This window comes from Manis javanica, chromosome 12, assembly GCF_040802235.1.
Source record: "Manis javanica isolate MJ-LG chromosome 12, MJ_LKY, whole genome shotgun sequence".
NCBI lineage: Eukaryota > Metazoa > Chordata > Mammalia > Pholidota > Manidae > Manis > Manis javanica.
Window position 1 is genome coordinate 38,684,333 of NC_133167.1, and position 15,165 is coordinate 38,699,497.

Here is a 15,165-nt window from a genome sequence, read left to right on the forward strand (position 1 = left end):
GGATTATGGGTGTGATATAAAGATAATGGTAACTAGCTGATCACATTGGATAAGCTGAATTATGCTGTTGTAGCAAACAGTTTGCAGATCTCAGTGGGTTAACACAACAAAGGCTTATTTTTTGTGCTTTCAAAGCTACCTGGGAAGGCAGGCAGGTAGCTGTCCCCATGCCGGATTGGTGTCCCGGCCTGCTTACAGCACTTAAGTATCAACACATGATTCTACAATTTTGATGGCAGGAGTGCCCTGGAGAGTCACACACTGGCAATTCAGTGCTTCTGCCCTGACACTTCTCATATTTTATTTGGCCAAAGCAGGGTTTATGGCCACAATGCTCCACCATGAGTGTGCGCAGGAGAGAAGAACCAGAAACATTGGCAAGTAGCATTAATGTTTAGAGTCATCCACCTACCCGAGGAAAATTCTGGAGAAGATAAGGAAATATATAGAAAAAAAGTACAAGACTGGGTGCTAAAGTATTGGTCAGACTAGCTAAGACAAGTATGAAACCCAAAGTTTTACCTCAATTGATTTAAAAATAAACGAACATGTATAAACAAAAACCCCTCAGCTTGAATATCTAACTCCCTAGCTCCCTCAAATACACCTTAAAAAGAGGATGAATATGTAAAGTAATATTTGATCTATTTGGTAGCTCAATGTGTTTTCAGATTAAAATGTCAAGTTTATATAAACATAAAACTGGGGAAAAGATATTTAGAGATTAAATTGTTGCAATGAGGAAATGGCTCATTAATCACTTTTAATTAAACTTAAAACATGTAAACAGAAGTTTCTTGTTTTCAAATATTGAGGGGAAAAGGTCAATTGTACAGGCAGTCATTTTAGTACCAACAGTCTCTTCCTAGCTTGGAAAACAGTGAAAACCTTTGGAAATGTTAACAGGTTTTCTAAAAGGAAGCTCTATTAGGCAATATGAAGCATTTTACATTCTTCCATAATTAATGCTTGAAGAGAAGACTTCTGAGGCTGAACACTAAAGTGTCAGTGGAGATTCATTTTTAAAAGGGTTACTAAGGGGCAGGATGTGTCATTCGTTTAACAGTGATTCCCAAACAACTGTCATTACTTCCGGCACCTAAGAGCAGAGCACAGCACCTGTAGTTTCACAGGCCCTAGGCATTACATGGGTCTCTTTCTCCATTAGAAAATATTATAAATTATATCTTAGAATTATTTTTGCATGATTACAAATATAATACAGACTGGATTATATTTTCTCCTTTTGAAAGGAATAAAACATTTTAATGGACCCCTAAAATATCATGGGCCCTAAGCTCTGTGCCTAATGGACACTTTGGCCTGGCCAAGAGCCTACTGCCAAGTCAAGCAAGAATTACGTGTTCATTGAATAGACTATGACTTACAGAGGAAAGAACACCTCTACCCTGTATTATTATTGATGGGCATAAAAATTGTTTTTAAATATATTGCTTTTATCATCTCAGTTCTGCCTTTTCTTAGGATGGAAGTATTGTCTTATAGTCCACAGCAATTCAAATTGTGAATATTATAAGTTTTCAAATAATTATGTATTATTTTTACTTGAGTAGAAATAAAGGACAATTGGGATTATTTTTTCAATCTTTTCCCAGCAAACCTGATGTTTACATTTTTTCAGAGTATATGGATATCTCTGATTATGGGTCATTTATACTTAAGTTTTTTTCTAAAAGAAATCATAATAATACAAATGAAGGTATCGATGAATACTGAAATCTGCTGACATGACAGGGCAGTTGATTTACTGGTTATATAATTGGTTATTTAAAAAAATTAAAACAGTATTGATACCTCCTTAGTAGTCAGCAATGATGTATGTCTTAAGAACAACATTCTAGTAGCTTTCCAAGGGCCAATGAAGAACTACATATACAAGGAATAGTATTCAAGGAGCCAGAAACTCTAGTATATCAGCTTGATGTTAGCACCATTGACTAGTTTCATTGAAATAATAAAAATAAAAATGATATTATAAAATGTAAAGGAAGCAGATTATGAGGAATTGGGGAAGCATACATTAAAGAATCATAAAACAAGTAAATGAGTAAAATATAATCTGGTTACTAATTTACTGTAGTTTTTAATAAATACACAAACTTTTTGAAAAATGGCTATATTAGAAGTAAGTGGGGTTGTTTTCCCCAGGCTCCTCCACCTCCCCTATGGGCACCCACCGCAATAGCATGTTCGGCTGATTGGAGAGAGAAGGGCCTGGACTCATGGAGCTGCCTTTCAAAGCCCAAATTTACCTTGTCTGGCCTCAAGCAACGAATGATAAGCATCCTTTGAAACTCATTTGCTTTATCTTGCCAATTTTCAGGAAAAACCTCATGATGTGGTTCCTAAAATTACAGTAGATATAATTCAATGTTATTTGGGAGGTTATTTATGAAATGAACAGGATTTTGACTTATAGACCAATTTTTAGAGAAAGCATGACTAAAGGAGATAAAGAATCCTAATGTAAATTGATTAGATTGGAGCAAAGTTGTGAAATAAGGAATGAAAAGAAAATTTAAAACACCATGAAGGAATCAAAACTAGGGCATGAATTAAGCAGATTAAATCAATATGAATGCTAATCAATATACAAAACGATCCCTATTATGAAAACAATAAATGTGCATATAGAGTTATTCCCCATTATTTCTTCAAAGGCATTTCAAAAACCCACCAACTACTCTCACCATCTATTTATGAAAATAAACATTTATTACAAAGGAAGAAGGACATTGTACTGAAATTTACTGTGTTATTTATTTTGAACAAATTTTTTGGTATCTTTTTAAATGAAGGGATATTTGAGAATGTGCACAGTAAAGAAGCAGCCAAAAGAGAGAGCTATTAAAATATCCAAGAGGAGAGGCATCAAGATCTCAGAAGGGAGGGTATACCTGGAAAAAAAGGAGATGTTTGTACCTTTGAAATTTGAGGGAAGGCTATGTGGTATTTCAGATCAGAAATTGCCATGTACCAGCAGAGTGAATAAAATTTCCATTTCAAATTAGAATGAAGTACTCACAAAAACATGTTTGCCTCTAGGAAGTGTATTTTTATTACTAACATGGAGAGATCCAAAAGAGAGCCAGTCCAAAGATATGCAGACATAATCTCACTGTAATCATATAAGCTACAACAAATACGTCATCTGACAAAAGATTTCTCCATGCATCTGGCTCTTTCCACCTCCCACCTCTTGCATGTCATATCCAAGGAAAGCAGGTCCGGGGAGTAGAAACAAATGAATAAACAAAATTAACTGGGACTCTGCAAAACATTAGCTCTCATGCTAAAAAATAGTAAAAGAAGGAAACAATTTCTTTACATTCCAGAAGGGAAACTGAGAATCATGGTATGTGTTAACTTTAATAGTATCCAGTCAGCAAGATAGGGTTTCTTTTATGAAAATTAGAGGAGAACAATTACCTTTTTCCTCTCCTCAAATGACACAAATATTTATTAGCTTATATCTGGCACTTTGAAAACCTAAGCAATAGCTGTTTTATAATATTTTAACTCATCTTCTATTATGATTGCTGAAGCCTAAATTGATACTAAATAAAAACCTGGCATGGAAATTCAAAAGAATACTTTTAAGGACCTTGCAGTTTTATATTTCTACATGTTTCAAGGAATTTGAGTAGAAGTTCAAACAGAAGCACCAGCTTAGAAGGTAGGGATAATATAAATCAAAACTTTGATTTTAACATTTGACCAGTTGTTTAAAGCTTACTTAAATCTTATTTCTATTCAAAGAATAAATTACTTAACATTATTTTCTCCATTTAAAAGCTTTGGAATAAGCAAAGGATAAAAACATACCAAACTATCATACACTTTTTTCCACCCATCCTTTAAATGCATAAACTCCCTACGAATGTTTCTGAAGGATGGTAAATCATCTAGTCGACATATTTCATCCCAGGATTTTTGAGGAAGCCATGTACAAGGGCTGGCGTGAGGATTATCCAGTCCAATGCCACCGGTTAGCAGAAACCTCCACTCAGCTTTGTTAATCTTTGGAAAACAGAGTAGCATGAATAGTCAGAAATGAGCTTATCATATATGTAGTAAATTTATAACCATTTTAAAAGAATTGACTGTTGATTTTCAAATTTCAGGTATGGTCCTTATGAAATTCTATAATTACTGCTATAGCTCAGTATTTATTCATTAGAAACCAATGTATCCATTATAACCAGTTTTCAAAATAGTTCCACTTTTAGAGAGCTATTTTTTGAAAATTTTCCCGCAGAATTACAATCTAAACATGAAAATCTGAATATATGCTATTTGAGTATATGTTTCTCAAAATGACTGCTTAGAGTTCTCTTGGCATAAAAAATGGTGAGAAGACAGAAAACCATCAATCTGCCACGTTTTCAATTAATTTCTATTGCTGTTATGAAACTTGCAAGAAATGCAAGAATAAAGCCTTTACTCCTTCAGAATTGAATTAATAAATCGCTTATGAAATAACCAGATCTTAAACATGTAAGTGTATAAAATAATGAATTTATACAGTACTTCTCCTCCACCTTAAAGTGCTTCCTATATTTTAAATAATTAGATTTGAAACATGGCAAAAATTTATGAAAGGTATTGTTAAACTCAAATGGTTAGCTTTGGCTAACTTGCATAAGGTCTTAAAAACATTACCATTTATACTATCACTTGGTGTAAATATATCAATATATATAGTAAATTTATATACATTTATATGAGATTTTAACCGAAACTAATTTAAACCAAATCATATAATAATTTAAGTACTAGTTACATAATGTACTCTGCTTAAGTTTTCATCTCTGAAATTCAGTCTAGTTGTGATGTTTTGACTTAACTATAGTAATTATTGTTATTTAACTATGTATATTCTCTTAAATATATTAGCATACAAATTAGTAAATTAATGAGTTAATGTTAATATGTTTTTATCCTATAAATTAAAATGGTACTGACCATACGCTCATGTATCAGCAGATTTACAGTTAAACAGAAGGAAAAGAGTAGCTTATCCTTCTCAAAGAGTGATCGGCAGACGTTAACATAGAGGGAATAAGTAAAGTGATCCTTGAGAATCTGAAGCCTATGGATCAACAGAAAGAAAAGTCGATAAATAAAACTGCATTATATTTTAAAGACAATGACCTTAAGAAAATCTATTAAAAGCCATTTAGATGTATGTTTTAATAGGCTTTCTGTTTTCAGTTACCCCCCCCCCCCAAACTACTAAGAATCAAGGATTCTTAGTAACTGGGTGCACCAAATTGAGAGTTACATAATTTAGTAACACTTAAGTAGAATTGTATTTTACTGTTGACTGATTTTTTAAAAAATCTTCCTTTGGGAAAAAAAAGTCAATATATGGTATATTCATCTACTATGTTTAAAGGCTTGTGGACTATTTTTAACTATGAATCATTTTGGGGGTTAAAATGGACTTATTTCATAAATACTGCTAAATGTTCTATATATTAAACAAATAGAGTTTAGTTTTTTTTCTTAACTTTATTAACTTTTATTAACTTTAGTTAATAGCTCCTCTATCAAATTAATGTTTGGAAGTATGATACTCTGCTCATAAATCCATAAAAGCTGGAGAAATCACAAAAACTTGGCATTTATATTTACCACCTAGACAAAACATGCAAATATGAATAATCAAAATATTTACAGCTAACATGTGTATTTTGTATTCATAATAATTCTTAACATAATGCTTTTAAGAATTTTCATTTAATTACTCTGTAAGGGAAATAAACTATAATTCAAACAAAAATTTAAAAAATATTTTTATTGCTTGCTATAATAGTTATAATAGAAATAAACAGTTGACTGAAAACATTTGTAGAGAGCTAATGATTGATACAGATTAGTGGCCAAACTACCTAAGCAGACCAATTCATCTGAAGGAAGAATATCATAGTTTGATTATGATCAAGCAAATTTTTATCTGTTTCTTAATGTGTCTAGAAAAAAATAATCTACCAGTGTAACCATATCTTCGCTATTTCCAGATTGATATCCTAGGCTCTAGATCATCCCAGCTCTATTTTTTTTCACCTGCTACCACCTATCTTATCCCCTGCCAGCATTTCCATGAAGAGAACTACAACAAACTGGTATATTCTAGTTGAGAACTCTGAAAAAATCGCTTGGTTGGAAGGGCTTTGAAACCAGTTGCTGAAATATAGCTGAATTCTTTGAAGATTTAAAATTCCTGTCCCCATTTTTATGCTAATAGGTAACATTTTCACACTTGGCATTTAATGTTTCTCATCTGTAACAGTACAATTACTATAGGGTAACTCAGATTTGGTCTTTCTAGAATAAAATAAAAATTTCTGTACTTTAAGACAGACTCCTCTTGAAGATAGGAAGATTGAAGGGAAAATTATAAGGGGCAATCATATTAGAAATTCAGTATTAGTCTCACTAGTATAGTAATGCAGATTAAAATATGATATTTTTAAGTATTTGTTACAGTGAAAAAGAGGATCAAAATGATCATTCTCAATTGTGATGCATGATATAACGAAATAAAATCATTCATGTTCCTCTGATAGAGTTGTACACTTGAATAACATTCCAGGAAAGGAATTTATGTAAGGAGTCTGAAAGAAGTGAACCGTTTTGATTCTCACCTAAACCAATGATGGGGACATTCATATTTATTGCAGCATTATTTATAACAGAAAAGCTGGAATTATTTATAAGTCTTACACTTAGAAAATTATGGCACCATTCATAAGATAATATGCTATGCAGCTACTAAAAATTATGTTTCAGAAGAATATTTAATAACATGGGGAAATGATCTTTTTGAAATGAAGTATAGTTGATACACAGTATCTATTGGTTTCAGGTGTCCAACATAGTGATTGGACAATTATATACATTATGAAATGCTCACCATGGTAAGTGTACTTACCATGTACCAGAGACATTACAATATTATTGACTATATTCTCCATGCTGTACTTTGATCCCTGTGACTTATTCATTTCACAGTTAGAAGTCTGCATCTCTTTATCCCCTTCACCTATTTGCCCAGTTTCCTACTCCTCTTCTCCTATGGCAAACACCAGTTTGCTCTCTGAGTCTATTTATGAGTCTATTTCTATTTTGTTTGTTTGTTCATTTTATGGTTTTAGATTCTATGTATAAGTGAAATCATACAGTATTTGTCTTTCTCCCCCTGACATATTTCAATTAGCATAATACCCTCTAGTTCCATCCATGTTGTTGCAAATGGCAACATTTCATTCTTTTTTATGGCTGAGTAATATTCCATTGTATGTAGGTACCACATATTTACTCATTCATCTATGGATGAACTTTTAGGTTATTTCCATATTTTGGCTGTTGTAAATAATGCTGCATAAAACATGAGTGCCTATCTTTTTGGATTATGATTTTGTTTTCTTTGGGTACTTAGAAGTAGAATTACTGGTTTGTATGGTACTTCTATTTATATATTTTTGACAAAGTTCCATACTATTTTCCATAGTAGCTGCACCAATTTATAATCCCCGCGACAGTGTCCAAGGGTTCCCTTTTCTTCACAGCCTCACTAACACTTGTTATTTCTGGTCTCTTTTATTCTGACTGGTGTGAGGTGGTATCTCATTGTGGTTTTGATTTGCATTTCCCTGATGATTAGTGATGCTGATCATTTTTTCATGTGTGTGTCACCCATCTGTATGTCTTCTTTGGGAAAAAATGATCTTGATAGAAGCAGAAGGAAAAAATATTGTGTGTTATGTTATGCTTACATTGTTTTCTTAGAGAAAAAGAAATAGAAACAAAATAAGAAAGAGAAAGAGAAGGAGAAAGAAAAGGAAAGATAGAGTGATTGATTTCAGTTTGGTCCCTATAACAAAACTATATCCTAGTTAAACTTTTGTTTCTGTACTTACTACTTTTCTTTTGCTACAGTTATCTATATATTTTGCTATAATAAATTCTGATGTGTTAAAAATTTAAAAATACCATATGAACCAAATTACAGCTATTTCACAGTATATACCATAGCAGTCATAAGATATGGTGTCATAGATAAACAATAATTACTATGAATAAAAACCATTGGAAGGCAATTAAAAATGAAACATATTTTTATCTTTGAGTAAAAGTAAATAGGAGATAATTTTAGACCAATATTAAGATTCTAAAACAATTTGGTAGCGTGATATTAATAGTCACATGGTTTCTTTGCCTTTGAATAGGTACAGTCCGATAGCTGATTAAGGTCTACAGGTTATCTGAGGTTTATTGATGATTGATCAATAAACAAATGATTCCTACAAGAACTCATTCTCTTTATTTTTGAATGGGAGCTAGCTTCTTAATTGGAAAGACATATTTTGCTAAAAAAAAAAAATTAAACAAGAACTGGCTAAAAGATTCTCTCTTGGTATACCTACTTTGGAGATCTATTTGGCAGTATTTACTAAAATGGGACATATTCATACCCTGTGATCATCAATTCTATTTCTAGATATATACCTACCAGAAATGTGTACACGGAAAAGCTATGTACAAGAATGTTCAAGGAAGCAAAAACTTACAATAGCCCTAAAGTGGGATCTATCCAAATGTCTTTGACAGTAGATTAAATTGTGATATAGTATAAAGCCAAATAAAAATTTTAAATAATAGGTTTAATTCTCCCTGTTGAAAAAATATTTCCCTTCCCTTTTTCTTAGGATATTAACTTTTGAAAACTTAAAATTACAAGTACTCTCTCATCTCTTCGTAATGTATGTAAATCCTTTCTTTTTTTCAAAATATGATATATTTGACATGTTACAAATGATAAATTTAGGGTGTGCAGTGTTACTTTGATACATTTATATATTGTGATACAATTGCCATCAGAGCAATATATCATATTACACCATTACATGTTGACTATATTCATTATACTGTGTATTAGACCTCTTTGACTTATTTGCTACTTGTTAAAGTTTATACCCTTAAATACCATCGGTCTTATTCATCCACACTCCAATAACCACCATTTTACTCTTTTTTTTTACAAATTTAACTTTTTAGATTCCACATATAAATGATATTACACAGTAGTTGTCTTTTTTTGACTTATCCTAGTTCACACAATGTGCTCAAGTTTCATCTATGTCACAAATAGCAGAGTAGACATATGCAGAACAATGAACCTGGACCCCATCCAATGAACCTGGACCCCTATCTCATGTCACTCACAAAAGTTAACGCAAAGTGGATCAAAGATTTAAACATAAGGCCTTATTACACCATGAAACTCTTAGAAGAAAACACAGGGAAGAAACTCATTGATAATGGTTTTGGCAATAATTTTTTGGATCTGATGCTAAAAGCACAAAAATACAAAAGCAAAAACCAACAAATTGGACTACATTAAACTCAAAAGCTTCTATACAGCAAATGAAGTAGCAAAGTGAAACATCAGTGCACAGAATGGACAAACATTTTGTAGACTATCTGTTGGACAAGGGAGTTAATAACCAAAATATATGAAGAACACAACAATAATAACAGAAACCATCGATTTTAAAATGGGGAGAACTAAATAAAAGGGAAGAAGAACTAAATAGACATTTTCCCAGAGGACCTCAAAATGGCCAACAAGCACATGAAAAGATGTTCAACATCACTAATCATCAGGGACATGCAAAGCAAAACCACAGTGAGCTGTCACCTCACACCTGTTAGAGTGGTTTTTAACAAGAAGAGAAGAGACAACAGGTGCTTGCAAGGATGTAGTGAAAAGGGAAGTCCCCTATAAATATTTTTAAAAATTAGGTCTTTTGTCAGCTTTATGCCCCAGGAAAGTCTTTCTCAAAGCTCTGAGAGCCATCTCTTTGACATGTAAAGGTCAGGGGAGATAGAGCTCCTGTCACCCTGTTTCTGTGGGAGGATAGGAGCTTAACGTTGGTCAGTGGCTGGCTCCAAGTTGAAAAACTACCTCCTGTCATAAAGAGATGTTTGTTTTTCCTCTAGATAAAGCCAGTTTGCTCACAGTCACCTCAATCAGCAGGTAACATTAGGATGAGATTTCTGTTTTTGCAGTCTGTTAGCGGATTTAGAGTAATGTGCATCACATTCTGGTTTAATGTTTATTCAATAATAAAACTGTTTTCTTTGTCTACTACCTTTGTGGAGAAAATTTCTGGGATGGGAGAGGATTTTGCTTTCATACTTTCCCAACTATATACTAGCACAATGGAATACAACTTAATGATGAGAGTGAGTAAATCCCTGAGCTACATAAAACATGAATTCCACAAATACAGTGTTGAACATACACTGTGTGATTCCATTTATATGACATTCTAAAAACAGGCAAAACTAGGCTGCAGTGCTGGAAGTCAGGACAATGATTACCTTGGGGAACAGGGTTTAGTCACTAGAGGGGGTCACAAAGTAGGGTTTCTGGACTATTGATAATGTTCTCTGTCTTGATCTGGATGCTATTTACACAGGTGTGCTCATGTATGAAAATTCATTGAGCAAACACTTGTCACAACAGTGGATGAGTTTTAACTGGTTACAACAAAGGACAATAAAGGAACCAGAATTTATTTTTAAAGCATAAACTTGCCCTAATTTTCAAATCTTGAATACAAAATATATCTTTAAATGGCAGAGCAAAGAAATTTTCACCTTTAGACTATAGCAAATACCTTGATTTCAAACTAATTAAGATGGTGACATTCTGGTGGTTATTGTTTTAACAAGGTAAAAATTAAGAACTGCACTGAAGAGCAGAACTTCATTTGTTATGTAGCTCTGTAGCTATACTGTAATTAGCACTGTGATAAGTTCTGGGCATATTAAAAAACAAAACAAAACAAAAAACCTTTGCCTCAGAGAGCTCAGAATCTCGTGTAAAATGCTTGTTCAATTAACTAATATGATGTAAATGTTTGGAAATTTTTCTAAGAAAGATGACTCAAAATTTTGTTTCCTGGATTTCAGTAATACTTATAAGCCTTCTTTGAAAATTTCAGATACTGGAAGAAATTGAGAAATAAAATAATGTTTTCAAATATCATAATGTAAAAATAAAATTTAAACTCTACCTAAAGAATCCCCCTCCTTCCCTCTCTTCTCTTTCTCACAGGCAGACATCTGAAAAATTATTTGCTAATCCAAGTATTGATCTTATACCTTTATTAGTGTCATGTTCAAGAGCTTGTAAAATAATGAACGATACTAAAAAAATTTCTCAATCTAAGAGTATTCAAAATTTAGCAACATTCTACCATGATAAAGAAAGGAATTCAAATTCATATTTCAGGAGATTAACATTTTTTTTATTTCTACAAAATAATTCTTAAGCACAAGTGGTAAGTACTGAGTTTCCTTTGTGTGTATGAGCTGTCACTGAAGAATCTAGCTTCATGTTGATGAATAAAATTATATAGGCAAAAGTTGCAATGAATTATTTTCTTTGTTCAAGAAGTAATTTCATGTTGGACTCTGTTAAAGACATGTTTTAATACCAAACTAAAATTATCTCACTGATAATAAATTGAAGCTTTATTCTCCCATAGACTTTAGTAAGGTCTTAATTCCATTATTTATTGTAATAGCCAACAGTAAAATAAGATATTTTATGTAGACAAGAATAATACAAATAATTACAACAGGGTATTTTTTTAAACCCTGCTACTGGACAAATTTTATATATCTGTATATCAACACATGAATTTGTAACTTGGAATTCAAGTTTACAGAGGGCTAAGATTCAGGGGGTATTAACCACTCTTTCCATACCTCCAATCATAAATACATTTTGCAAATGAGAGTTAAATGTTCCTCTTTTTAGAATCACTTTATAACTCCATGTCTCTGCAAACAATTTTCTGGCAGATTGTTTGGTCATATCTGTTCAATTCTTAACCCTTGAATGTATTTATAGTACGATTATCCAAGTTCACTTTAGCTATGTGACTGTAATGCTCACACCCTTACGAAACAATGAAGGCCACCAATTACTATTTAATTTTCATGCATGAATTAGTATTAGCATTAAGCAGTATTTCTTTTACATACCTTTTTGATAAAATTTCTGATTTCTCTGAATTTTCAATAGACAGGATGAAAAGGTTAATAAACCAGGTCAGTGAGTATTGGTACATGGGCTCAATATTAGCTAAATCAGCAATAGAAAAAAACAGGATGGTGGAATGGCTGGCAATAGGACGGTAGCCCATGCGGGTGGTATCAATCTTCCTCTCTGTCTCCTCGGCAACTTCCTGCTTTTGAGAAATTTCATCAGCCAAAGCCTTGGAGGAAGATAATATCTTAATAGCAGTTTCATCTTCTAATATATTGCCTTCTGAAGATGAAAGAACTTCTAAAATCTTGTCTTCTATTTCTTTTAACTGCCTAGAATAAAACACAATTTTCTCAGAAGAAAAGGAAATAGTTTAAAATCACTTCACATATACCTTCTTTTATAAGAAACACAGAGTTTGTAACCTACAGAAACGCATCCCTTTGTGATGAGTATCTGTAATGGTGATATTGTATAATTAATTTCTTATCTTGCAAAATGTCAAAAAGACCAGACTTTCTGCTCCACTTCTCTTTCCAATAATCATTTATGTGGTAACAGAGAGAGAGATGGTAAGCCAATCTATTCTGCCATCAAGTATCTCATCCCTGAGTGAATAGAAAGTATCACTCCATTTATTTTCTGAAATTTTTCATGACTTACAGAGCTTTGCCCTTTCGATCTATGATATAGACATTGTGAGCAGAAAGTGGGATGCAACATATTCATTCAGACTGTGCTCTAGGTAAAAGAGGTAACCTCAGTTACATAATGAATATTAAAACTTTCATGCTAAAACTTTGTTGAACAGTTGAAAATGCATTGCTTTGACTTGTGGCAGGCCTTCTAGCTCCTGCAGTGCCTAACAACCTGTATGTAAGACTATACTCTGTAATACAACTTAACAGAGGCACTGTAATACCTTCTATTTTCCTCTCAAATCTTCCCATTCAAGGCACCTATTAAATCTAACCAAATATACCTTTAAAATGTTCTCTAATTCGTTCTAAGTGATCTTGAAACAAGAAAAATTACATGTTTTATAACATTTTAAACCTTTTGTTTTCAGCTCCTTGTAATATCAAGGCTTGTTTTTCTTCTTCAAGGTCCGGCCTTTCTCGTGCCACCGCAATTCCCAAGAGCTGATCTTGCATTCCCTCAGAAGTTATCATGAAGTTTAATAATGTTACCTATAAATGAAAGTATATACAAAATTGCATCATTATTTCTATTGGGAAGGCCTCTGCTTACATGCAAGTTATGACCTTAAAACAGACTCTATTTTTATAGCAGTATGTGCTAAAAGTAGAATTTGTAGAGGCTATGATTAGGTAAGCCTGACTGTTGGATTAAAAAGCCACTAATGTTTCTCACAGTCATAGATGCAACACTTCAAATGGTTTTGTTTGGTGATCAATTTATTCTCATTTCATACTGGTCCAATTTCTGACAACTCTTTAATCTCCAAATAAACTGGTATCAGGTTGGAAGCTATCCTTCATATTGGCTGGACCAAATGTTTAAATTTTAAGGATTCTAATGGTGTCAAAAAGTAAAAGAAATGTTATAAAGTGAGATAAGAGAAAAAAGAACACTGTAATTGTCATGTGTTAAGTATGATATTTACAATATAATTGTATTACATATAACATATAATCATGTTACAATATGGCATATTATATAGTCATATTATGACATGATAATAAGCCACTATTGTGAACAAAGAAATGTACATTTCAGTGTTGTCCATCAAGATGAAGCTAACCCCTGCTTCATCCTGGTACCTAATGGCTCTTACAGCCTGTTTCCTACACCTTAAAATCACCCCTCTCTTAGTTCTTTCCTGAAAGTGGGAAAGTAAACATGCTCAGATGTTTTTAAAAAAGCAAACAACGAACAAATCATTCTCTTGTTCCACAATCACTTGCAGCTAAAGTACAATCTCTTTTTGTATCTTCACAACTATATACACTTATTAAAATGTTGTTTATATGCACTTTCTATCTCCACCTCATTTCATTCTCCAACCATCTACAGTCTGCTCTCCTCCCTGCCTTTACACACCCATCGATACCCACGGCAATAAATGGTAGGACCTTCCTGGCTCCGGTCACCAAGGAACCCATGCCCAGCAAACACTCCGTGGACGTTGGCTTAGGTTGAGCACGTCTGTTTGCAGTCTGCCTGCCCTGTCCTGAGTCAAGGCCGACACCTGTCTTGATCATTGCCTCTCAGTCCTACCTTTCCCGTGCTTTTCACTTTGGCTGTGCTGAACTGACTGCGGAGTCTCACGCACAGTGACAGGGGAATGCCTACATTTGCTTTGGATCTGGCAGCTGAGGTGAGACCTGTGTCTTCCTGCCCTTCTTAGTAAGAGAATATTTTCTCTGCAGGAATAGGGTAATTTTCTTTTTTGTAGAAGATTTCCTACCTGTGACCAGAAGTGTAAAACACCATCTTCTGCTGCTGCTAGGAAGGAGAGTACCTCCTATCCCCAAACCTAGGTACCTTCTCCACAGTGGTGTCCTGTGGGTTAAACTTTTGCCCCCTCACGTGCCCCCTGGTGGGACTTGTATGCCACTATATGAGTTACCTGGGCAGAATCATAAATTTAGATGGGATAATAAGCAATTCTTGAAATCAAACAATTAAAAAAATCATTAAATGTTATATGATTCCCTACTGCTTTGGCATTTACTCACGGAAAATATGTAATTAAAGCTTTCAGAGACTTTTCCTGTTGATACAAGAAACGAAGTGCAGGTTACATTTGCTTTAATTCCCAAAATGCAGTCACAGTGTTTAGTGCAATGTATGCTTTACAATTTTACCTATTATACTAACCACAAGGAGTTAGTCATTCATAGTCCATCAGTGTTGGCTCTTTTGAGATCAAGATTTTGCAAACCTAGTCATTTGCTCACCAATAACGTGAAATACTTAAGTAAATAATAACAAATAAACATTTAAAGCATACAGGTTGGTTTCATAATTTTATTTTCATTTAGATTCAAAGGGATTATAGCAGCATGGTTTTGTCCCTTGACTCTTTTGAAAGTGAAAGTTATGTGGAA

General features: G+C 33.2%; 1 protein-coding gene across 6 annotated transcripts in view; it reads right to left on the bottom strand.

Moving 5' to 3' along the window:
* DNAH7 (dynein axonemal heavy chain 7) overlaps positions 1-15,165 on the bottom strand; it is a 234,954-nt gene that overhangs the window by 38,290 nt on the left and 181,499 nt on the right. For all 6 annotated transcript variants that reach the window (XM_073218408.1, XM_073218412.1, XM_073218409.1 and 3 more), the window contains 5 exons: positions 13,148-13,281; positions 12,088-12,423; positions 4,987-5,113; positions 3,847-4,041; positions 2,274-2,366 (listed from right to left, as the gene is read on the bottom strand). In XM_073218408.1, coding sequence (XP_073074509.1) covers positions 2,274-2,366; positions 3,847-4,041; positions 4,987-5,113; positions 12,088-12,423; positions 13,148-13,281 — 885 coding nt within the window. The remainder of the gene's footprint in view (positions 1-2,273; positions 2,367-3,846; positions 4,042-4,986; positions 5,114-12,087; positions 12,424-13,147; positions 13,282-15,165) is intronic.